We start from the raw sequence: 24,701 nt of genomic DNA, 5'->3' as shown, positions 1-24,701 counted from the left end.
TACAGCACCAGTCTCATTCAAGTTTTTCCTTTTTATTTTTTTCATTTGCTTTCTATCAGTGGTGTACAGTGAGGCCCTTTTAATCCTTTAGAGAAGGGGTGACAATAAGTGCATGTAAATCATTACATAATATTTAATCGGGAAATATATATTATAAATATATTATAGTATTTATAGTTATTGTAAGTGGAAACATTTATTTTATAAATTAACTAAAAAAAACCAGCTACTAATTCAAAGCATTAGTCTGTGTTTTTCAGTTGCTACAGGACTCTTATCTGACTGACAGTGGTCCTCCCTCTTGTGTCTGAGTGCCCCTTCTACAGAAGAAGTGCCCCTTCTATCAGTAGAACTCCTTCTACTGATATTTTGAAGGATGTAGTAATGAGACTATAAGCAAAGTCGAAGGACCTGAGAAGGGGTGTTCTGAGAAGGGGTACCCACTATATTAACTGCACGCAACTGCTTTCTATATTATGTTAAATATATAAAAACTATGAATGAACACATGCAGTGCCAGTCTCATTCAATGATTTTCTGACTCTTGCTGACTCCACTCTCAGCTCAAACTGGAAAAAGGCTAGAAAATAGGAGGGGTAGTTTGGAAGGGGCACTGGGTGATGTATGGGTTTAAAGGTGGGGCAGGATGGAGAGCTTATTGGCTTAGCTGTGCCTCTGATAGTGGTGAGACCCACATGGTTGGACGTCACAGGGGATTACCACAATAAAAGTGTTTTTTTTTTTTACGATTATGAAATGTTTATAAAAACTTTAGGCAGGACTAGTATGTTTCATTACTTCAAAGGAATACATTTCAGCTATTAATGCAAAAATATGTTTTTTTGTAAAAAAAAAAAAAAAAAAAAAAGCCCACCTTCGGTCACCCCCAGCGTTTTTAAATACGATGTTGTTAGCTAATGCACCCAACAGACTTACAATGCTAGTAATGCATTGTCCATGCAAATAAATAACTATTTTTACACCAACAAGCACAAAGTAGCTCCACCATTGGCCGATTTCTTGTTGTATTGGCATAAACCAGCCAATAAAAGCAGGGCTCCTCCTTTTGCCTTAAATAATAAAGTTGTAAAAGGTTGTAAAACCACATTTAGCATTAAACTTAATCCCATAATTCTGGTTAATTAGAACAGTTTAGCCTATTTCGTGTTAAATGACAGGACACTAATAGTTTTATTGTCTTTCAAATATTTAAAGAAGCTCTTCGCCAAAAAGTGTTCAGTGTCAAACATTAGAGCAATTTGACCTACTGTTTACATCAAGGAACAAATTTACATACTCAATAAATGCATGCTTTGGAATATTTAACTAGTTTGCTGATCGCTCCACCTGACAGTTAAGGGGATATTTACAGTGTGGCTAAAACTAAAACTTAAACAGACATAAATGTACATTATTGACAACGGGAGCTTGTAAAATTCTTTTCATCCTTAAGTCCAACTGTTCATCTAAAGGTGTCCAATGGTATCTGGCACCAATACCAATATTAGCTAAAGATCCTTCAAGTCCTGTAAGTTGTGAGGTGGGGCCACCATGAGCATCATTGAGGTACCCATGACCCTGTCACTAGTTCACAGACCACAGTTGTCCTTTCATGGAGAACTTTTCTTACTGCTGGATACCAGGAGCACCCCACAACACCTGTCTGATGTTTTAAGGAACCATTAGAATTGGACATTGTCGGTGTGTCTCTGATTTGTACTTTGAACACTTTACCTTTAATAATTGACTGTTCATTATAGTTACCTCTATAAATAAACATGACCAATCTTATTTACATCACCTGTCAGTAGTGGTAATGTTGTGGCCAATCAGTGTATGTGTCAATGTGCTTTTCAGTATACTTCATGAGATATATTTTAGTTTGCTTTTTATTTAGAAAAGAAAAGACATTTTAAACACATCAGGAAGTAATATTGTTCATAAATCTACAACAAATTAAACACCAGTTAAAATAACATAAAAAATAACTATTCACACAGAGAATCAGCATATTTTACAGACATATTTTACATTCATATTTTTACATAAAGTGCACATCCTACAGCCATAAATAGCATAATGCAAGCAACAGTCACATAAGTGAAGGTGAAAGAGCTGTGCTGAGAGGTCACAGTGTCGTTTTTGGGGGTAACAGTGTTGGGTTCTTCAGGGACCTCCTGGGGCTGTGCTGGAGGGGCAGGATTATAGCCAATGGCTGGAGGCCTTCGTACCTGCAGAAGAGGAAAACCTTCCTCCCTTTGTTCCTTAAGAGCGCTGGTCAAAACCATGAGGGAGCGCTTGGGAAAGACGGATGGAGAGAATAGGTTGTAGTTACGAACGAAAAAGTGAGGAAGTAATGCCTTGTTTGCAGAATTCTCAAAGTCGCACAACAGTCTCATGAAGCAGTGAGACAGCTGCCCTGGAGTCCACAGCGAGTCTTCACACCTCACAGAGAGATTGTGGAAGAAGGCAGTTTTCCCATGATAGGAGCAAAGATGTTCGAGTTTGTATCTTTCCTTCAGGCCCTCAAACAGGCACTTGAGGAGCCGCAAGCACTCTTTTCTACAAGAATACAGAATAATGGCAATCAGGGGTGCATCAACATGGGCAATAGGTTAGCAATATCAATAAGACAGTTATCTATATAAGCACAAGCATTGTCAAAGAAAAATAAGTGCATCCAGAAGAGCATGTTGGATTGCATTGTTATTGGGTAGGAAATTGTAATAAACTGAAATTTGAAGGATATGGTCACATTTTGCAATGTGGCTGGCAAATGCATAGTTTCTGCATCTTACAGGCAAGCTCTTAACATGGCAGCAGTATGTGGACAAGCATTGTCCAGTTAAACTAGTGCACTGGAGTGTGTAATCAGAAAGGTAAGGCAGTTGGTTACACAACCTCATTAATGTAATCCTGGGCCGTCAAATTGCCCACTCCATACATCAGAAAATCTCTACATGACATTCTGGCATGACTACCCACTAAGTTTCTTCCCTGTCGGATAATTCCTTCTTATATGATAAGTGTATATTTCCAATATTTGACCAAAATAATGTTACAGTTTTCCCATCCATCACTGAATAATACAAAAAGTTACAGTTTCCCCATTTACCACAAAATAATATCCATTAATTATTACATATATTATTATTGACGATGAGTCAGGTTGATCAACCTGTTCTTACCGGCAGCATCTAATTTCATTCCTCTCACAGCATGTCCTCCGGTTGCCATGAAACCTGAGCATTTCTTTTTCAATATGAGAGAAAGATATTCTCCAGCTCTCTGTGAAGAAAATCACACAGACATTTATAACTGTAGTGAGGCTAGTGAACTTAGTATTTGTGATTTTAAAACAAACCTATGCCTACCTTTTTCAACGTCACTGAGGTTGCGCTGTTTTGGTCTCTTTGGGACAAAATAAACAGGCTGAGCAACAAATTTGCGGCGAGTGTTCTTTCCAAGCCATTTATCCACATCTGGTCCAGCTCGTGCAGCCTCTGGCCAACCTTGTGGCACCTCTAGAGCAGGAACGATATCTACAGACATTATTTCTGTTCCATCGTCCTCATTCACTAACCCCAATGTTACAGCTGGTGAATTTATCTGCCTCCTGTGCACCACCCAGCGACCTTCACCAGCAGGCACTGAAAAACAGGCATACAGAGTTTTATGAGGAATCCAATTTAGACCTGTGGCATTCCTTAAATTCACTGTAAAAACTTTGAATTAAGAAAATAACAGTTAGTGACCTAAATTAATGTAGCTCTAGACCAGCTTTTGCTGGAAGCTGGTTTTGATTGGTTTAAGCTGTTATTTGACTCAAAGCAAAAACATTTAATTTGCTGGAGAATGCAGCTGGTTAACCAGCTCTTGGCACCAAGACCATCATAAGCAGAAGATCCTGTCAGTTGTGAGGTGGGGCCACCATGAGCTTCAGTGAGGTACCCATGACCCATACCAGGCCAACAACAACTGCCTGATGTTTTGAGGATAGTCTGACCCAGTCACCAACCATTACCATTAGACACCTGTCAGTGTGTCTCAGATTTCTACTTTTAACACTTCAAGAACCGATTGTTCCCTTGCTGCCCTATGCTGGTATTGGCAGCTGGTTAACCAGCTTTTGACCAGCATAGCATTTTGCTTTATAGAATTGTTGGTCTGTTAGCATGACCAACTTGACTGCCATTTGTATTTGTTGTAAATGTGAGTGTGTTAAGTGTATTTGAGTTCAATCGCATTTGTATAAGAAAATGTAGTTTATGTAAGAAAATGTAGTATGTAGTTTAACATTTAAGCAAACCTTGATAGGATTTGATGAATCTTTGGACCAGATTGTGCATCTCCTTCATTATTTTGGAGGATGAGATGGTACGCTCATCTTCTAGAAGAAAATGGCGTATCTCGCTTCGTGCAGGGCGTTGGAGGGAAACTGTGTAGAAGGCTCCGTTGTATTTCTCCAGTGCCTTCCATGTAAGACGTGAGCTGGTTTGAAGCTTCAGCATGATGTCAAACTCATTGGGTTTAATGATCTGTTAAAAAACACATCTGCTATGAAAAAGACATTTCCAGTTTGACTTTGTGGCCTACTCCTTTACCTCACTCTTTAATTAATGCCGTATATGTAAAGCCATAGTCAAACTAGCATCCCAGTATAGTAACAGCACAAAACCCTTTAAACATGGAATGGACAAAATTACTGGCACTCTGAAATAAATTTATGCTAAGACATTAATTATTATTAATCCTCTCACTAAAAATTATTCAGTACCATAAAACAGACTACACTGTTGAGGTTTTTTATTTCCTGAAGGTGATTCTTCATACAATATTTAAACCCTGTCATGCTCACGGAATATGTTCACGTTCACCCCTGCTCTTAACACTTCTGTGGCTCTCTGAGCACTTCAGCACTTCATGCTGCTGCTGTAGTTGTTTACCTTTACTAATTCAAAATAGCTGCCTGTAGTGATGGGGCTGACGTCTCTAAAGAAAGGCTGCTCTTGGTTGTCCTTCAAAAACTTCAGTAAGTCAGTTTTCAGTTTGTTGACCAGCCTCGCAGCCTGCTGCTTATCAACCTGCCGCAGGCGTAGGTCTCTGCCCCGCTGCCTGATCAACCGGTCAAGCTCAGGAGTGATGGAAGGAATGTCCAAGGCCATCTCTTCTGCTTCAGGTTAAGATAAAAAAGAGAAGAAAGAGTTAAACTAGTGAAACTAGTGTCACTCGTCAACATTTCTGTGAAAGTGAAACTAAACCAAAGCCATTGTCTTTAGATTTCTGTCTTCACAATCGTATCTGTTCTAACAACACATGTAGACCTGTTGTGTGTAGACATCCCACCCTGCAAAAACAAATTTTAGGGAAGTATTACCAAGCCATACTAACAGGTTCACAGGGAGTTTGGCCTTTTTTTACTCTAAACGCATCAGAAAGAAACATGTATAGTTCTGAACATTTTACCACAGAATGTACTGAATTGACAAATTTAGCTTACAGTAACAAACAACATGGCACAGACTACAAAATGACATCACAACTTCAGTTGTCTAAAGAGCAGCACAGCTAGCAGGTAGTAAATACAAGATTAGCTACTGCAGTAAAGAATTACACTTGTAAATTTATCTCAATATGCCTTACAGTCATTTACCCACTGTGGGTAATACAGGGAGGGGTAGTGCTTTTATGTTCCCTGTGTTTGCTCTCTCTGCCCTCAAGCAAATAAACAAAACTGAAATTATTCCACAGAAATAGATGATGAACATATATCCTGCTTAGTGAACTCATTTATTGGTCTAGTGAACACAAAAACAAACCAAACAGGATTTAAAGCCCACCCCCGAAGAGCACTGACTGTTCTTAGCACAAGGAGAGAACAATCAGGATGTTTTCTGTGTCACAATCTTGCTCAGTCTTGTCTGTTGCTCTCGCTTGAAGTGTGTGATCAAGCCACATATTTAAATTTCTGATTTCCAGGATATAATATATGATTTGCGGGCATCAGGGAGCCACTATCAATATGTGTGACAATCACAGAACTTTCAAGTCCTTTCATAATAAAATCTTTACCCAATGTAAAGCCCAGATAAAAAAGGGATCCCTTATGGTTTTGAAAACAGGATATTTCACTAGCAGGTGTGCCCAGCTTTGCCATTTTGTAGTGGTCTGAATTTGCTGAATTTTCAAGTGTACTGTAACAATCTCAAAGTGCACCATAATAATTAGCGAACAAATGATGGAAATGCAATACCCATAATCCATAATGTGGTGTTTAGTTTGATAATTCACATGTAGCTTCGGTTCAGGTTTCTTTTGCAATGCAATTTGATCCAGCGTATGAGCAATCACAGCGATGAGCTCACACACAACACACAACAACATGGCTGAAATTGTTTACTATGAATTCTGTTCTCTATAATAGTGCTTCATATAGTGATCCGCTTGTAGGGTATAATGAATAGGGCACAGTATGAACACAGCATATGTGTGTCTATGTGAGCATATGAATATAAAGCAGAGCTCAATAGGAAAGTTTCCTTTGTGGGCTGCTGTTTAATTAAACATTAGTTCCTTGAATGTGCAAACAATATATGAACAATAACATCTCTGAATTACCCCTCACTTAGAAATTCAATATTACTTTTACAGACATAAAGCAAAAGCCGATGTACTAAAACAATGTAAAATAATTAAAACTTAAAAATAATTTAAACCTCCCCTGAATTAATCTGGCCATAAACACAGATGACAAAACATAAAGATCTGAGTCCACCATCTGCTTACCTTTGCACACTTGCTGTTTCCTCAAAGGTGAAGGTAGACAGGTTCTTGTCAGTGTTGTTTGGATGTGCCGGTGGATCTTGGGCTTTACAGCTGTCAGCTTTTAATGCCGTCACAGGTACGTTTCTTTTCCTCTTAAAGTACCAGTTGAAGCTAGAGGTAACCGAACAAAGATTCAGAACATATACTACATAAAATCAAACCATTAGTTTTCTGCATCAAAATAATACTAACCATGCAGGTCAACAGTCTCGCTCTTTCTGCTTTCTTTTCTTCCCCAGTTCTGTAATGTGAACACAGACTTTGTGTCTCACGCTTAAGAAGGTCCCACCCTGCTATTAAAAGGCTGCACACTTTCGATACATAGAAAATGAAACTCCTCAGAAAGGAATACCGGAAAAGCAGAATTCCTCATGGATCATGTTAATGCTGAGTGCCACAATTGTGTAATCCCTGTAGATCCCCTTCTGCTTTGTGTTAAATGCCTCTTATGAAAACTAATTGTAATGCTTGGGGCGTTTTTTTTTTTTTTTTACTGTAGAACAGACACACCAAATACTCACGCTCTAACCTGTAAATTTTCACATTGCAGATTTACAGTGGCTTTCTCCATTCTGAATTAGCTTTAGAGTTCAATGAAGTTAGAAGCAATACCATTAGAATCCTTAGTGCAGATGGGCCTTCAACAACCAGGCCTCTGAAATCTTAGCCAGACTTACTTACTTACCTACTTACTCTGATTCACAATTCAACTCATACTTTACCAACTGCCCCTGCAGGCACACACGTAACAGTATATTTAGTTATCTTGATGTAATTGTTTTGATATCTGACGTCATGACCAACATTCAACCTGAAATTGACCTTTATTGACGTTGGTGGCTAGCTGGGGCAGCAAGATACTTTAACTTTATGACTTTTAATGAAAGGAGAATGGGTTATAAACATTAAACAATATGAGGGATTAAAATTATTCTATTCAAGTAACATACCGAAAAATGCAATACATCCAGATGTATATTACACAATGCTACTCAAAAATAAGGGACATAATATAATGACTTTATGACATTATGACAGCAATGCTGTGTCATCTGATCCACTCGTGACAGCACAGCACCCACACTACCACACCACCATCATGCCAGTGTTACTACAGCACTTAGAATGAAACACCACCACCCAAATAATAACTACTCTGTGGTGGTCCTGAAGAACAGGGTGAAATGAGGAGAATAAAATCTAAGAAACAAAAGGACTACAGTGTGTAATTATAGAGCACTACAAACTGCTCCTATAAACTCAGTGGAGCTGAAAAAGGACATAATAGCTGTAGAAACGAGGTGGTGGACATAATGTTATTCTACATCATTTTCCACTGCAGCCCACACAAGTTTACAACCCAACCTTATTTTTTAAATTGGAAACCTTTAATAATTGCCAACAATATGCTGTCATCCAAAGAAAACCTGTGTTACAGGATCTCTTAATCTTTGATTCTTGCCGCAGGTATAAATCATGTTCATTAATTATGATGTTCCAGAAGTTCCAGGAATACTTTTTTCCAGGAACTTAGCATCAAGACAGGACAGGACAAGACAACCATATACATCGTTTTTGTGGTAAACACAGATGGAATTTGGCCTCTACCTACAGCATTCGGAGAGAAGGAAGGGTTGAGGGCTTTGCTCAAGGGCCCAACACTGGTGGCCCACCAAACCCTGATATTGAACCCCACTGCAACAACAACTATAGGGACAAAAGGGACACCAGCTCTTTCATTGTTTCCTTTAAATCAAGGGCATAAAAAGAGTCAATCCTGCTTTTGTTGGAGTACCTGCTATTGTCCAGGCTAGCCTTTTACTAGATTCTTAGAGCATTGTGTGAGAATTTAATTGCATTTAGTGACACGCATTCGTAAGGTCAGGATGTTGGGTGATCACCAAAACCTATACAGGTGTGGGTGTTCTCAAGTCATTCTCCTAGGTGACACTTTATGATCAGATTACACAGTGCTATTCCCTGACATTTGTAGATTTGTTTTGAAATATAGATTTTATTCAAATAAACCTGATTGAGCCTGTGGCCTGTGAGCTATATATGATATATAAAAATGTTTTTTTCCACTCCAGGCCACAAAAATTTCCAACCCAAACTTAATTATGATTGGAAACTTGGGCAGGTGCCAGTGATATGTTGGCCTAATGAGAAACAGGTGTTACCAGATTTTTTGTGCAACATGTTTAGTGGCATATGAGGTGAGGTATTATTTCAAGGATCAGAACTCACATAATGATACACTATATGGACAAAAGTATTGGGACACCAATGGCATTTGAAAAAAAAGAGTGTATCCTGCTTTTGTTGAAGTAGCTGATCAGAGAAAGTTTTTTATTACATTTAAAACATTGCTGTGAGGATTCAACAACAAATATATTAGAATGTTGATCCATCATCCTAACTCATCCATTACACCCTATTTAAAATAAAATAAAATAAAATAATTCCATAGAACACATTTAGATCCACAGCGCAATTTGGGGGGCTCTATATCCCTCTAGCGCACATCTGGCATTAGGCATGCTGCCAAATGGTTCATCTTTATTTGCTCCAGGTAGTCCTATTATATTGGCTACTTTTAAGTACTAGACTAAGCTGTGTGTACATTTGCATATCTGTTTCAGCAATGAGTGCAACTTAAAGTAGCTAAATGCATATATTAGGTTGTGTGACCTCAGAAATTTGATCATATACAGTGCAAGTCATGCTCAGAAGTCCAGCAAAGTAACCTTATCAATTATATAAGAAAAGAATCAGAGCTAATGTCATTTTTAAAGCAACATAGATCACGTGATACTGCAGCTCGCAAATCTGAACAAAGTCCACAGTGATCTGGAACTGGGATGAACTGTGAGGAATTTGAAAGGATCTTGCAGTGACTGTGAGTTGGAAGTTTCTGGGAAATCATGTGTGATTAGGCAACATTGGAATTAGTGAGTTAATGAAAAAACGTAGAGTACCAGTCAAAAGTTTAGACACACCTTTACTAATTCAGTATGATTTATTTCTTTTCATGATTTTTTACAGGATAAATTTAATACTGAAGACTTTTAAGCTATAAATGTGGCAAACAAAAAATGGGTTAAACATACCAGAATATGTTTTATACATTTGCTTCTTCCAAGTAGCACATTTATCTTTGAGGACAGATCTGCACACTCCCTTATATTTTAATCTCAGCGTCTTCGTGAGGGAGAGTCACCTAGAATAGTTTTCTAAGCATCTTGAAGACGTTCCTGGAGGTGCTAAAGAATAGTTGCTGCTTTTCCTTCATGCTGTGAAGCTCCAACTTATCCCAAATCCCTTCAAATCACCTTATCAGTTGTTTAGTATGGGGGATTGAGGAGGCCAAACACTTGTACTATTAACTACTTAATTCCATATCTGTCCCTTAATTGATTTCATGCCTTTAATGTTCATTTACAATGTAGAAATTAAATTAAATAAATAAATAAAGCATTCAATGAGAAGGTGTGTCCAAACTTTTGACTGATACTGTACATAAACCATTTTTATTTCTTTATTTATTTCATTGATTTTTAATGTTTTTTTTTACTGTGTTTATGTATTTATTTTTGTTATTTACTGTTTTATTGGTTTCAAAGTAATTGCAATGTACAGGTAAATAGCATATTAATAAATCCCAACCAACAAACAAAAACATTTGTTGGTAGTAATATTTATATTAACATAATTTAAATTAACTGTATTTGTTTTTTAGGCTTATATTACTTCATTCATGAAGGCACTTTAAATAAAATGGCCCAAATAGTAAAGAAACTGAAAACTGGTTGATGTGTTTTGTAAGTATTGCAGAATTTGATTAATGCTGGTGTGATTACTGATATTTTCTTATATTAACTGGAAATTGGATACTTTGAGACACCCATGAGTTCTCAGGACAGGTTGTTCTCCCCTGTTAAGACACACCTTTGGTTTCATGTTTCCCTGTTGTTTGTTTTATTCTGTATATTTGGAAATGTGCCATCAGTGATATAATCGTTTAAGAAGTGGTGGAAAAAAGAGAATTTTTTGGGCTGGAGTTCAGGCAGCTTCTGAATTAAAAGAGAGTCATATTCTATTGGCAATACTTCTACTACAGGGACTAGGCAAGCTGAGTTTCAGCAATGATTGGATTTTTTAGATAGCTGAATGCATTTTTTAGAAAGGGTGTCCACAAACATTTGGACATGTAGTGTATGTTGACTTTTAACACACATTCAGGAAGCTCTTTCACTTTCAGATATCATAATTATAGGGATTCAGAGCTTTCATTTTCAATTTTAGTGAAAACGAAATAAATATTTTACAAAGGCTTCCTTTATTTCTTAGGTAATGATTGTCAGAAGTTGTAAAATTACACATAAAAGAAACTACAACAGATTTATGTTATATACTTTATCTGCACCTACAATTGCAGCTAATAATAAACAGTAATGTGGCTTTAATATTACTGAGTGTATCAAATTCAAAGTAAAAAAACATATTTTAAAATCTAATGTTTAACTGTGTTTCTTTCCAAAATTTTCCAGGCATGTATTTGCAGATGCAGTGAAACAAACACAATATTCATACACAGAAAGACTAACAGCACTCGTTTGTAATTCATGATATCTTTTTATTTTTTGTCCTAATTGTCTCCTAAGGTGCTTAGAAAAAGGTGATTCCCTCCTTTCCTGCGGAAGCTTTTGCGATGGGTTTTTATCAGCATTAGCCAGTCCTTAAGAAGTGAGTTCAGGCTCTGAGACATTGCAGAATATGAAGTGGTGAGCACGCCTTGTTGGGTGCCCGTGGGGAGGGTTCATTTGCTTTTGGCGGCCTTCTGAGCAGACTTGGTCACTTTGCCAGTGGTGGCGGCTTTCTTGTCAACAGCCTTGATGACACCGACAGCAACAGTCTGTCTCATGTCACGTACGGCAAAACGGCCTGAAACAAAGTGGCGAAATTAGTTACACCCTTATAATGCAGTTATTAATATTTATGCTTAGTTTAATAACAAAGTTACAAGTATGAATACGTAGATTACTGTTAGAAAAAGCAATAAAATGAAAGTTACATGTTTATGAGAGTTAGGAACTGAAGTAAGATCCTGCATAGGAGTTATTAGGACTTTTCTTATAGGGACTATCAATAAAACTATTAGGTATTAGCAATGTTCTATACATTACAGCTTTAGGTTGGACCAATTTACTTACCAAGAGGTGGGTACTGTGAGAAGCTCTCCACACACATGGGCTTGCCAGGGATCATGGTGATGATGGCAGCATCTCCAGACTTGAGGTTCTTGGGGTTGTCCTCAAGCTTCTTGCCAGAACGACGGTCGATCTTCTCCTTGAGCTCGGCGAACTTGCAGGCAATGTGAGCAGTGTGGCAATCCAGCACTGGAGCATAGCCCTGAGAGATCTGACCAGGGTGGTTCAGGATGATGACCTGGAGAAAACAAAGGAAAACAACATTTATATTTAACACTTCTTTTTTAAACCAACAACTTTTGATTTGTTCACACCTGTCATATCTTACCTGAGCTGTAAAGTTGCCAGCCTCCATGGGTGGGTCGTTCTTGCTGTCTCCAGCCACGTTACCACGACGGATTTCCTTTACTGACACGTTCTTCACGTTAAAGCCAACGTTGTCACCAGGCAAAGCCTCAGCAAGAGACTCGTGGTGCATCTCCACAGACTTGACCTCAGTGGTCACAGCGACGGGGGCGAAGGTGACAACCATGCCAGGCTTGAGGACACCAGTCTCCACACGGCCCACCGGTACAGTTCCAATACCTAAGAGACATACAGGAAAATTCGTTATTGACCATTTTTCATTGCTAATTAATCCATCAGTATATACGTTCAACTAGAGCAATACATGGCTAGCTAAAAGAAAGAACAATTGACCTCCAATCTTGTAGACATCCTGCAGGGGCAGACGAAGGGGCTTGTCGGTGGGACGGGTGGGGGGCAGGATGGAGTCGAGGGCTTCCAGAAGAGTGGTACCACTGCTACCACCCTCTTTGCGCTCAATCTTCCATCCCTTGAACCAACCCATCTACAAAGTGCAGAGTATATTCTCATTTTTTTGCATAAACAATGACAGCATTCATAATTTAGCATATATTTCATAACATTCTTGGATTTTTCAGCCAATTTAGCCCATTCACCCATTCACTAGGACCCCCCTATCACTTGCCATGCTCCCAACACTCTAATACATGTGAAGTCAGTCGCTGCCTCTTTTTGAACTGCCACCAGTGCAGTAACACTAGGCAGACAATGTGCCCAAATGAAAGCACTGGATCCCCAGCTCTGTTATATCAGCCAGTAAATGTCTGCACTGGCCATCATCACAATGGGATGATGATGAGGGGAGAGGGCGCTATCTACCCACCCAGAGAGAACATTGGCTTAGGGAGATGGTGTCATACTGAGCACATATTTCTTAATATTTTTTAAACATAAGGTCAATATGTACCTTTTCCTGAAATGTCTGTTTAAAGATTGAGTCTCTGAGAGTGATAAATCCAGATGTTCACTGATTTAGATATAACGCATTCAATTGCTAGGGCCCTATAAATCACTTTAGTGCAATTTAAAGTGTACAAAAAGACATATTTTTTACTGAATGATTTATGGTAGCTACTGTAATCTCTGAATATTAGTAATAGAGCCTCACGTTTGAGCTGGGCTCCAGCATGTTGTCTCCGTGCCAGCCAGAAATTGGGACGAAAGCAACGGTGGCAGGGTTGTAGCCAATCTTCTTGATGTAAGCGCTGACTTCTTTGGTGATTTCCTCAAAACGCTTCTGGCTGTATGGGGGCTCGGTGGAATCCATCTTGTTGACTCCAACGATAAGCTGCTTCACTCCCAGGGTGAAAGCCAGGAGGGCGTGTTCACGGGTCTGTCCATTCTTGGAGATACCAGCCTCAAACTCACCAACACCAGCAGCAACAATCAGCACAGCACAGTCAGCCTTTTTGGAAAGAAATAAAATACAAGCAGTAAATATAATGCATCAAAAACCTACAGAGACACTCAAAACATGTCTTCAAAGGAGGTCTTAGCAGTGTTTCCTAGTGTTTCTCCTGGAAGCCCACTGCTTTGCACAGTTCACTGTTTTCGCTAATGTAACACACACATGAGGCAAAAAAAAAGTTTAATAGAAAATACTTACATACACAGTCAATATAGGTGTGGTAAAATAAGGAAAGCTCTAAGATGTGCAAAACACATGGCTTTTAGGAACAAGGTTGGGAAATGTATTTTTAATTTAATAAATGTAATATTCATTGTAACAAATCTGAGGAACATTGTTACACAATAGTAAAAATATTGGTTAAATAAAGACAAAAACTTCAGAATGTGTTGATTTTTTTTGTTAATTAAGTGTCTTTTTTTCCTCCAGTCTTAAGACTAGGCCTAATCTCTGTCCAGGAAACTGATCCTAAATGTCCAAGTTTAAGCAAGTTAGAATTGTATGGGAAAATTCCCATACAACTGATCCAAAAATAGTTTTAATTAGTGTGAAATTAACTGTAGGAGAAGCTAAAAAAGTTACTGACCTGTGAAGTACCAGTGATCATGTTCTTGATGAAGTCTCTGTGTCCAGGGGCATCAATGATGGTGATGTAGTACTTGCTGGTCTCGAATTTCCACAGAGAAATGTCGATGGTGATACCACGCTCACGCTCGGCCTTCAGTTTGTCCAGAACCCAGGCATACTTGAAGGAGCCTTTGCCCATCTGGTGCACAGAAATATGTTAGCAATTATTATTCACAGCAGTATATCTGATAAATGACAAGCTGCAAGTTCATCATAAGAAGATTTGGTACCACTTTAAAGTAAGACTACCTTTATAAAGGGTTTATAAATGGATTACAATTAGTTTATTAATGGTTACTACTTAGGTTGTAAATGCCATAAAGTCATTAATAATCAGTTATAACACATACATATAAAGAGCAACAATAAAGATGGCTTTGGGTTCACTATTAGGCAAACAACAGGTCATTGTTGCCCTTTCTACGTATGTGTTATAACTGATTATTAATGATTTTTAAGGCATTTACAACCTAATTAGTAATCATTGTTAAACTAATTCTAAACCATTTATAAACCCTTTATAAAGGTAGTTATTTTAAAGTGGTACCAAAGATGTTATATGCTTAAAACATTTAGGCATACATAAATATTTTTCCTTTTTTAATTCTGTAGAAAACAGTTTAATACCAGCACTTACAACCTATAATTTGTGTGCCCAGAATATTTGAGCAGTTCCACTGATTTATTGTTGATTTTTTGAGAGCAAGTTTTTGTTGACCAACAATCAACTATACATAAAAATACAGTTTATAGTAAAGATGTCAAATGTTAGTTCAAATAATGGTTTATTCTACAATGCCACGGAGGCTTAGCTAAGCTTGTTAGCTTTGAATAATAGTGATGAAAGGTGGTAGAAAGGTGGATTTTATTGTTATAGTCTACCTTTATTGTTATAATCTATCTTTATCTATGTATCTATCTCTATTGTTCTATGTTTCTCTATATATATATATCTATGTAACTAACTATATATATGATTTTCTATATATTTTTCTCTGTTTATCTATGTATCTAGTGAAGAGTAACTGTTTATTACACTTTGGGTGTATTGACAAATATCTTTCAGTTATGATTACTCATCTTAGTATCTATAATTACATAATCATTGTGTGAAACCTTGTATTTTATATGCATTAACCAATACTCACCTTACATTTGATCATTTTTACTCACAGTGTATTTTACACGCATTTATATAGAAGATTAACCAATAATCACAATATATTCTTTACATATATAGTAAAACAATGTTTGATCAGGCATGTGACTAACACAGACTTTATTCTGACAAATTAACCCACACGATACTTAAGGCGTTTACTAACACATAGGGTCTATTGTATGGCGGTCTAACCAAGCGCCACTAACACATTAACATATAACATATGAGATCTATTGTGAGACTTGTGTAGCTCATGCTTGAAGCATTTCGTTTACTGCAGGACCATCAATCATCAGCTGGTGCGCTCTGGATGAACAAAGTTGATACAAAGGAGGCTTCGGGACGAACAGTGCGGCCTTTCTCTCTGTGCGTGCAAAGTCCTTCACCTACCAAAGCGGGAGGACGCGCGCACATAGGGAGGGCGGCACTGTCTAATTACTGGAACAATATCACACTGTCTGACTGGACCCAGTCAATTCTTAAAACAATAACACACTGTCCGGCTGGATACAGTCAAGGCCAAACACTAGTGGTCCGGTCAGACCTGTGAAACTTGAGCACTAACACGTGAAAATATGCATACTAACATGAGATGATTTTAGCAACGCCTCATCAGCAGGTTTCACGTCATTTGGGGTATAAACATGGAGTCAGATCAGAGGGGGGTCAGAACTTATACTGGGACGGCTGTTAGACGGTCTTTCATGTGTGGGTTCTCCTGAATATTCAGTACTTTGTAATAAATACTTGGTTTGCTTTCAACTTCACTCCACCTGTCTGCGACTCTCTATCAAACGAACACGTAGGGGAGTTGTACCCCGTATGAGGGGTGGGTGTGGACCCATCTTTCATTTTCTTTTCTACAACACTAGCTATCTCTATTTTTAATTTATTTTTCTCTATATATGTATATATCTATCTCTATGATTTTCTATATATCCTACTCTGTCTCTATGTATGTATCGATCAGTCTCCATTTTGTAATTTAATTTACTTCATAAATGTATCTTTGTATCTATCTCTGATTTTCTACATATCCTTCTTAGTTTTTCTATCTGTCTCTTTTTTTTATCTATTTTTCTCTTTATGTGTCTTTGCATCTATGTCTATCTGTTTATCTATGTATATATCTCTTTTTTTAATCTATTTTTCTTTATATATGTACCTTTTATTTATCTATTTGTTTTTCTATATATACTTTTCTGTGTATCTATGTAACTATCTATATTTTACCTATATATGTATCTTTGTATCTGTGAAATCTATTTTTCTCTATATATGTATCTGTGTATCTATCTATATATCCTTTCCTGTTCATCTATGTATCTGTCTCTATTTTTATCTATTACCACTGTATATGTATCTATGTATCAATCCATCTATATTTGTTCTCTATATATGTATCTTTATATCCTTCTCTGTTTATATATGGTTTTGTTTTTCTGTGTATTTATATCCATGTTTTTATGTTTATTTCTCTAAGTATCTATCTATATCTGTTTCTCCATCCATCGACCATCCTGCAGTACACAGAATTGACCGGCAGGTGTCGCCAGAACTTCAGTATTAGGTCATAGGCGGCGCTGAAGTGTCGCGCCCCTAAAGCAGCCGGATCGGCGGCAGCGGCGTGCCTTTCCCCCCGCACTCACAGTTTATTAATAGCAGCGCGGGGAGTGAGTGTGGCTGAGCCGTCATACCTCAGCTGCCTCCTTCTCGAACTTCTCAATGGTTCTCTTGTCGATGCCTCCGCACTTGTAGATCAGATGGCCGGTGGTGGTGGACTTGCCGGAGTCGACATGGCCGATAACCACGATGTTGATGTGGGTTTTTTCCTTTCCCATTCTGGAGGCGATTTACTGCAGGGAGACACGGGCATTGTTGGAAATGACGCGTTTCAGAGTCAGCAGAGATGACGCTCGAATATCTGCCGTCAGAACCGGCTCTCTGTATGTTAGATACAGTGAGTAATCAGCCCCAGAAAGTTGTTTAAACTGAAAGTGTGTGCCATGAGTCAGACTGCTCCCCCCTCCCTCACAGCAATGTTCACTCACTCCACAGCCTCCATGTTAGTGAAGAGCCGCGCGCACACCGGCCATGTTGTTTCAGCTCAATCAGTAACTTTCTGCTTAGTTAATCACATTTTTTCAGGGAGAAAAGAACTAGAGAACTAAACTGAACCAAGAGAACCAAAAAAAAAAAAAAAAAAAAAAGTAAATTAAAGCAACTAAAATCTTTATGTATATATATATATATAAAAAAAAACAGACAATAAAATGGGAAATTTATATAAATTCCACATTTGACCTAAACCTTAATTTACACAAGGTGTTCAATCAAAACATAGTGCTTTTGTCAATCTTATGTAACTCCAGTCCACCAACTACACCCAGAATCATGAATAAATAACTGAACCAAATCAAATGAACAGGAGTTCTTTAAAATATGACATTGCCTCTACTCCATAATCACTTGAAGCCTTATTTGAGAACATTTCCAGCAAGATTATTCATTTCAGGCCCTCAACTCATCCAAACTTACCAAAGATCAGCAAGGACAGCTCAGACCCCCCAACGTTGCCAGAGAAAAAGGAACGACTTACACCAGCCATAGATATTTATACCAACCCTGCTCAAAAGGAGGGGGTGAGACAGCCCAGGCACTAACACGGATACCCTGAAAAGTGGGCATCATTGGTGGGCACTTGCTGCATTAGGCATAGCGATTGGATGGCCGTAGCAGTCACACACCCACACCAAGAGCATGGACATGCGCTTCCCAACAGCTGCATGAAGAGTATCACATCCAGTTGGCCATTCTGAACAGTTGTTTCCCCCTCTACCCCCAAATCCCACCTTACTACACAGACACAGGACAAGATATGCAATTTTTTAATACATTTATTAGTTTTCTCGGCAGCTTCCATCCAATTTTATCTGTGGCAACAGGTGCAGTTCTAAAGCAACCATTCAACTCAAATTAACAACTGAAAAGAGGCACTCGATAATGAAGCCACACAGTTATCCATAATGGATTCCTTTCCTGCGAAAATTTTTCCGATGAGTTTTAATCAGCATTAGCCAGTCCTTGAGTAGAGTGCCCAGGTTTAGAAAGATTCCAGAAGGCAGGGCAGAACACCCCACGACCTTTGGAACAGCTGGAATGAGGAGAATTCACTTGGTCTTGGCAGCCTTCTGTGCAGACTTGGTGACCTTGCCGGCACCAGCAGCCTTCTTCTCGACGCTCTTGATGACACCAACAGCAACGGTCTGCCTCATGTCACGCACAGCAAAACGACCTGAAGAAAGCAGGGACCAGAGATTAGACATTAGCCATGACCAACCACATTTATCAAAGATGAAGCCTACAAAAAGATAGGCAAAGGAAGTTAGTAAGCAAGCAAGGGAAGATACTTACCAAGAGGGGGGTAGGTAGAGAAGCTCTCCACACACATGGGCTTGCCAGGGATCATTTCAACGATGGCAGCATCTCCAGACTTGAGGTTCTTGGGGTTGTCCTCAAGCTTCTTGCCAGAACGACGGTCGATCTTCTCCTTGAGCTCGGCGAACTTGCAGGCAATGTGAGCAGTGTGGCAATCCAGCACTGGAGCATAGCCCTGAGAGATCTGGCCAGGGTGGTTCAGGATGATGACCTGGAATAAAGAGGAAGAAACATTACAAGCTGCACAAGCCTGATAACCTAATGATTGTAGGATCTCTCTCACTAGCTGTACTCAGATCAGTAAAAGCTATCGACAAGGCACAAGACAAGAAACCAACCTGAGCGTTGAAGCTGCCAGCCTCCATGGGTGGGTCGTTCTTGCTGTCTCCAGCCACGTTACCACGACGGATGTCCTTCACAGACACGTTCTTCACGTTGAAACCAACGTTGTCACCAGGTGTAGCCTCAGGGAGAGACTCGTGGTGCATCTCCACAGACTTGACCTCAGTGGTCACATTGACGGGGGCAAAAGTCACAACCATGCCAGGCTTGAGGACACCAGTCTCCACACGGCCCACGGGTACAGTTCCAATACCTAAAAAAGATCAAATGTAAGTTAAGTGGATCCCCACGTGAACAGAAGTGACCGATGTTCATGTTTACAGATTATCGATGTTTTAAATGGCACAAACCTCCAATTTTGTAGACGTCCTGCAGGGGCAGACGGAGGGGCTTGTCTGTGGGGCGGGAGGGGGGCAGGATGGCATCCAGGGCTTCCAGAAGAGTAGTACCGCTAGCATTACCCTCCTTACGCTCAATTTTCCATCCCTTGAACCAACCCATCTAGAATTGGAAAGAAACACATTAGCCAAAGTCAGATACATAAACCGATGAAGGGCAAGGCTGAAAGTTAGACAGGTTAGACATTTAACTTACATTTGAGCTGGGCTCCAGCATGTTGTCTCCGTGCCAGCCAGAAATTGGGACAAAAGCAACGGTGGCAGGGTTGTAGCCAATCTTCTTGATGTAAGCGCTGACTTCCTTGGTGATTTCCTCAAAACGAGCCTGGCTGTATGGGGGCTCGGTGGAATCCATCTTGTTGACTCCAACGATAAGCTGCTTCACTCCCAGGGTGAAAGCCAGGAGGGCGTGTTCACGGGTCTGTCCGTTCTTGGAGATACCAGCCTCAAACTCACCAACACCACCAGCAACAATCAGCACAGCACAGTCAGCCTGTAAAGAGCAAAGCAAGGTTATTTAGAATACTGTAGTTAATCAGAACAAAATCTTACTGAGATTGAAAGCCATCCTTACCTGTGAGGTACCAGTGATCATGTTCTTGATGAAGTCTCTGTGTCCAGGGGCATCAATGATGGTGATGTAGTACTTGCTGGTCTCGAATTTCCAGAGGGCAATGTCGATGGTGATACCACGCTCACGCTCGGCCTTCAGTTTGTCCAGAACCCAGGCGTACTTGAAGGAGCCTTTGCCCATCTGGAATGAAAGAAAGGGGCAACATTAGTTTAAGCTGCTACATGTAAGAGGTTCAGGACTTGGTGTGAATTATTTTGATAGGAAGCTTTACACAAAGAGTGTTGCTAAAAAATGGGATTGATTGAGCTAGAGCTACACTAAAATCCAAATCCAATTCATATACATCTACAAATTTTAGTCCTCTATTAAAAAAAAAAAAAAAAACCAACCATTTCTACAATCAAATTAGTTTAACATTAAGCTATTTAAAGTTGTTGATTACATAGTCAGGACTGGTTATTGCATTGTTCGAGCTCTAGATAAGGCACAATATAACCAATTAAAATAATGATGCTATTCAATTAATTGAATTCAAAACTAATCCCATTTGCATGTATAAAAGTCAATTAAGCAAAGTCAAGATCAAATAGAAACAAAAATGTCAGCTGAAGATTTAAATATCCAACAAAAAGTTTTGATTTTTAATTCATGTATAAGGTAAATGCTTTTACTAGGGAGTAAATACTGGGAATTTTTAGCATTCAATTTGTGTCTGCCTTCATAAAAGGTACTGCTAGGATGGCCATGCATGTGCTTCCACAGCTCCTTGATAAAATATAAAACAAAATGAGGGGAAAAAAACGACTTGTATGAATAATCCTCTCAATGTAGAAAAAAATAAATCTTAATTTAACCAAGCAAAGCCTTTTCCTTCGTTTATTCATTGATAAACTGCTTGGTTAAGACTGGAGGTGGTGGGTGAATGGGAGCCATTAGTCAGACAGACTGCAGAGTCATCGAGTCTGCGCAGGCCACGCCCCGTTCCCACACCCAGCCGGCTCACCACCGCTAACGCGTGCTTCAGCCGCCATCTTGGCTCAAATTAGTCACTGTTAACTCGTTGATTTAGGAGAAAATTCAGGCAGAAAAGTGTCAGAAAAGCACTCACCTCGGCGGCTTCCTTCTCGAACTTCTCGATGGTTCTCTTGTCGATTCCTCCGCATTTGTAGATCAGATGGCCGGTGGTGGTGGACTTGCCGGAGTCGACGTGGCCGATAACCACGATGTTAATGTGGGTCTTTTCCTTTCCCATGATTGCTTAAGTTTCTGTACAAAAGCAGAAATATAACGTGAATAAAGCTTAAATACCCTCTATTGGAGCTCATATGGGTTTATATTGTGTAGAAAAGGGCATCCAACTTATTAAAACCCAGTTTAGTTAGGTTAGATCTAGGTACGCTAGCTAAGCTAACCTAGCTTAGCTAAGCTACCGGCGGGGCCTAGAAGAGCGCAGGCCGGCCTGGAGCCCAGGAGCGACACGTGTTTTAGGGCCACGTCGGATTAAGTTACAGCAAAATGCCAAATGTGTGTGATGTGTATCCATCGCAAACTCAAACATCTGCTCTGTGTAAAGAGATATGGAGCAGTTGTTGGGAGCCTGAGCTCTATATAAAAAAAAGCTTTAAAAGAAAAAGAAAGGCCATGAGATAGCTAGCTGACTGTCTGAGAACGCCTTTGTTCTTTTCCCGGTTCTCCATCCCTTGTTCAATAATACATAATATTTTTTTCGTTTCTTTAAAAAGGCAAAAAAAAAAAAAAACTAAAAACATTACACCAATAAAAAAAAAAAAAAAACTAAAGCATCTATTTAATAAGTAGGCTAATACAATAAAACCACAATAAGGAACACAGCCACACAACTACATAATTAAAAACGTATTTTAAAGTCATGTGGATAAAAAAATAACTCACATAAAATACACAAGGTCCATGAACTATCCAAAAGCCATTAAAATAAACAAAACAGGCACAAAAAATAAAATAAAACTAAAAACACTAGAAGCAAGGCCACTCACCAGTGTTCAGCGATTACTCCGCAGCAGCTGCTCCCCTTTGCCAGGTAACAGAAAGAGGAAGAAAAATGCCTCGCTTGCAGTTTATATACGGAGAGGGAGGCGACCAGGCCGGCCTTCATCCCCCCGCTTCCTCTCCCCCTCCCTCTTCCCCTCACCAGCCGCAAATCACCATCAATTCACAGCAAAATCCCCGCCTCGTCACCCCCTACGTCACGACTCTGTTTCCCGGCCCGGCTGAATGAACTTCAGGCTGAACTGGGTAAAGAAAGAATTGCTGTGTTTAGTTAAAGCATCCCTCAGCATCACCGCATCTCCAGCAACATTAATCCACTCTATTTTTATCTCCACTCTCAGGACCCCTTCCAACTTATTCAGCTGCTGTAACATCATACACAACTCTACCAGTTTTATCTGCTATCCTAATTAAACTGATCTAATGCTTATCTGAATTATCTCCAGTAGCATAAAAAAACATTACGTTTATTGTTAAAATTATATAAACTAGATAATTTAGTGTGATATGTTATTAACTTTAACCAGGGCTCTGCTTACAGACTTTTTCTAGCTCCAGATGAAGCAACATTAATCAACTCTGTTTTTCTCTAATATAAAAAAAAAATCAGCTTTAGTTCATGTAATGTCATATGATAAACACCTATTTTACATAAATTAATTATAAACCCATTTAGTTTATGGTAAAATTGTATCAACATCTTTTGTCAACTTTAGTTAACACTATAGTCCTCATTTCAGATGAAGCAACATTTCGCTACTCGATTTCATCTCTTATTATAATTAAGCTGCTCTAGTTTATTGTTCAAATTATATAAACTACTTTAGCATGTTATGTTATTAAACTTTAATTAGGACTGTGCTCCCAGACTTGTTCTAGCTCCTCATGAAGCAATCGACTCTATTTTCTCTATTATTAAAATAAACATGCTCTTAGTTTATGTTATGTAATATGATATACACATATTTTACATAAAGTAATTATACACGTATTTAGATTATGGTAAAATTTTATCAACATCTGTTATCAACTTTAGTCAGAACTATAGTCCTCAATTCAGGAGCATTTAAGCAGCATTTTACTACACTATTTTACCTATTATCATAAGTAAACTGCTCTAGTTTTGTCTGCTATCATAATTATCTAAAGCAATATCAAATTTCTTAATGTATGTTTAAAATTATATGCTTAACTTCTTTAGTTTGATCGGTTATCAATATTAGCAATAATAAACTATTTAGCTTTTGTTAAAATTATCTAAACATATTTTAGCTTTATTTTAAAGCAATATTAATCTATTTTAGTGTTATCTGTTATCAACTTTACAGAGGACTGTAGTCCTGTAACAAACATTCACAAACTACTATACTTTTAACTGTTATTAAAATTAAATGAAACAATAGTAAATGTATTTAGTTTTACCTACTTGATTAAAATAAACAATAGATTAATTAAATTTGATTTGTTAACAACATCAAACTACCATTGTTTTATGTTTAAAAAAATCTTCTGGCTAATTCTAAAGCAGTATTAAACTATTATAGTCATATCTGTTATTAATTTTAGTCAGAACTCTAGTCCCAGAACCTCTTCTAGATTAATCTGAAACAACAATAAACTACACTAGATCTGTAATTAATATAAAACTTCTTTAATGTATGTTATAAACTTTAGCATCTTCCAGAGCAATATTTAACTTCTATAATTTTAAATGTATTCAGGTCTGTAGTCCTGGAACTTGTCTAGCTTCATCTGAAGCAAATACTAAATATTTTATAAAGTTATCAACTTTAAACTACTATAATTCTATCTGTTTTTTAATATAAACTACTCTACCCAGATATTTCTTCATATTTATTAGCAGCAGTAATTAAGGGTATAACTGTGAACTGACTGAAAACTGCCACAGCATACAAATCCAAGATAATATTCTTAATATAGAAGAAATAACATGTAATTTGAGGCAGAAATGTGTTAAGCAAAAGAGTTCACCAATCCAAATAATGCTTTGAGATTACGTTGTAACTGAGTTGACACCAATGTCACTAATTACATTACAACTCCTTTCTTTTATTTAATTTTTGCGTGAATGTAAACTCCAATTTAATCATTTAAAAACACATTTAAGCTTCATCTAAAAAACATTAAACTACTCTAGTTTTCTCTGTTATTAACTTTAATCAGGACTGTAGACCTCAACCTAAATATTATTTTTTAAATTAAAATAAAAACACATATTCATACACTTTATGTTCATGCTACACTATTAAGTAGTGTTGACTATTTTAAGTTTATCATGACAAACAAAAACAGTGTACAAGTT

General features: G+C 38.2%; 4 protein-coding genes across 5 annotated transcripts in view; 1 reads left to right on the top strand and 3 right to left on the bottom strand.

Moving 5' to 3' along the window:
• rad21b (RAD21 cohesin complex component b) overlaps positions 1–24,701 on the top strand; it is a 634,821-nt gene that overhangs the window by 136,186 nt on the left and 473,934 nt on the right. The window lies entirely within an intron of this gene.
• LOC103045125 (cyclic GMP-AMP synthase) lies at positions 1,888–7,512 on the bottom strand. Of its 2 annotated transcripts, none has more exons than XM_022683300.2 (7): positions 7,018–7,512; positions 6,787–6,936; positions 4,947–5,170; positions 4,310–4,538; positions 3,375–3,650; positions 3,189–3,288; positions 1,888–2,562 (listed from the first exon to the last, which is right to left on the bottom strand). In XM_022683300.2, the coding sequence occupies exons 3-7, from the start codon at positions 5,163–5,165 to the stop codon at positions 2,034–2,036; spliced, it is 1,353 nt and encodes a 450-aa protein (XP_022539021.1). In that variant the 5' UTR covers positions 5,166–5,170; positions 6,787–6,936; positions 7,018–7,512; the 3' UTR covers positions 1,888–2,033. The 2 variants fall into 2 exon arrangements, with proteins under 2 accessions (XP_022539021.1, XP_022539020.1); XM_022683299.2 differs by having other exon boundaries at positions 4,947–5,173; positions 7,018–7,508.
• Positions 11,441–18,245, bottom strand: LOC103044302 (elongation factor 1-alpha). The gene is made up of 8 exons (XM_015604893.3): positions 18,137–18,245; positions 17,296–17,454; positions 14,396–14,575; positions 13,510–13,806; positions 12,735–12,885; positions 12,364–12,620; positions 12,039–12,273; positions 11,441–11,769 (listed from the first exon to the last, which is right to left on the bottom strand). Exons 2-8 carry the CDS (start codon positions 17,437–17,439, stop codon positions 11,645–11,647), a joined length of 1,389 nt encoding a protein of 462 aa, XP_015460379.1. The 5' UTR covers positions 17,440–17,454; positions 18,137–18,245; the 3' UTR covers positions 11,441–11,644.
• On the bottom strand, positions 18,478–22,502 carry LOC103044018 (elongation factor 1-alpha). The gene is made up of 8 exons (XM_007245711.4): positions 22,366–22,502; positions 21,459–21,616; positions 20,351–20,530; positions 19,973–20,269; positions 19,729–19,879; positions 19,375–19,631; positions 19,013–19,247; positions 18,478–18,893 (listed from the first exon to the last, which is right to left on the bottom strand). The coding sequence occupies exons 2-8, from the start codon at positions 21,600–21,602 to the stop codon at positions 18,769–18,771; spliced, it is 1,389 nt and encodes a 462-aa protein (XP_007245773.1). The 5' UTR covers positions 21,603–21,616; positions 22,366–22,502; the 3' UTR covers positions 18,478–18,768.

Source organism: Astyanax mexicanus, chromosome 3 (genome assembly GCF_023375975.1).
Source record: "Astyanax mexicanus isolate ESR-SI-001 chromosome 3, AstMex3_surface, whole genome shotgun sequence".
In the NCBI taxonomy this organism is placed as follows: Eukaryota; Metazoa; Chordata; class Actinopteri; order Characiformes; family Acestrorhamphidae; genus Astyanax; species Astyanax mexicanus.
Note: the sequence above shows the minus strand (reverse complement) of the source record. Positions and strands in the feature narration are given on the sequence as shown.